The sequence below is a fragment of the Aureobasidium melanogenum genome, assembly GCF_000721775.1.
Source record: "Aureobasidium melanogenum CBS 110374 unplaced genomic scaffold scaffold_84, whole genome shotgun sequence".
Classification (NCBI taxonomy): domain Eukaryota; kingdom Fungi; phylum Ascomycota; class Dothideomycetes; order Dothideales; family Saccotheciaceae; genus Aureobasidium; species Aureobasidium melanogenum.
Window position 1 is genome coordinate 6700 of NW_024470136.1, and position 680 is coordinate 7379.

The 680-nt window shown below is 48.4% G+C and overlaps 1 protein-coding gene across 1 annotated transcript; it reads right to left on the minus strand.

Annotated features, from left to right (window-relative positions):
• On the minus strand, positions 1–669 carry M437DRAFT_61329 (MFS general substrate transporter; the record flags this gene model as incomplete). Its single annotated transcript, XM_041023918.1, has 2 exons — positions 1–282; positions 337–669. Coding segments are annotated over 2 exons (615 nt in total), but the record flags the coding sequence as incomplete, so codon positions are not given.
• Positions 670–680: the final 11 nt, after the last annotated feature.

The following is a 680-nucleotide window of genomic DNA, read 5'->3' on the forward strand; positions in this document are numbered from 1 at the left end:
TCACAAGCGATACTCGCATTCGTCAGATGCTCGTCTCGAGTTTCGATGGACATAGAGTGCACGTAATGCTAGCGTGATAGGAATAGCAAACGCTATGACAACCATCAGGGTGATTTTGGCTGGAAGATATCCTGGGGCATCGTCCTTTTGGTATGTTTGGGGGCCGATAATGTTTGCAACGCCGAATGCAGCAGAAATCACCGCACTTGCGGTCACTTTCTGCGTGTGGCCGTTGTAATTAGCGCCAACCCAGTTATATATGATAGCCAACGGAGCCACAATCTATTTTCAGTCAGTCTTCACTCACCACATTACCATCAATAGCTGCAGACTCACAAAGTTGACCAAATAGATACCAGCGAGAGACCCAGCTGAACGATCGATGCCCTCAAAAGAAAGCAGAGCACCACCAATCAGAGCAGGTATCAAGAGACCTACGATGGACAGCCACCTGGGTGCCTGCTTCACAATTGCCCAAGTTGATAACATCGTTGCAAAGATGCTCACAGCCCCAGATGGCATGTTGAGAAGTGCACTTTGCCTTGAGTCAAACCCAAAGCTGTGGATCAAGACAGCCGAAAAGGTGGTGATTACACCGCTCGGGATCGTTATGCAAAGTGTCAGCAAGACCAGAAGCCATGTTTGTGGATCTAGAAGCAACTCTCTGAAAGAGTGAAGAC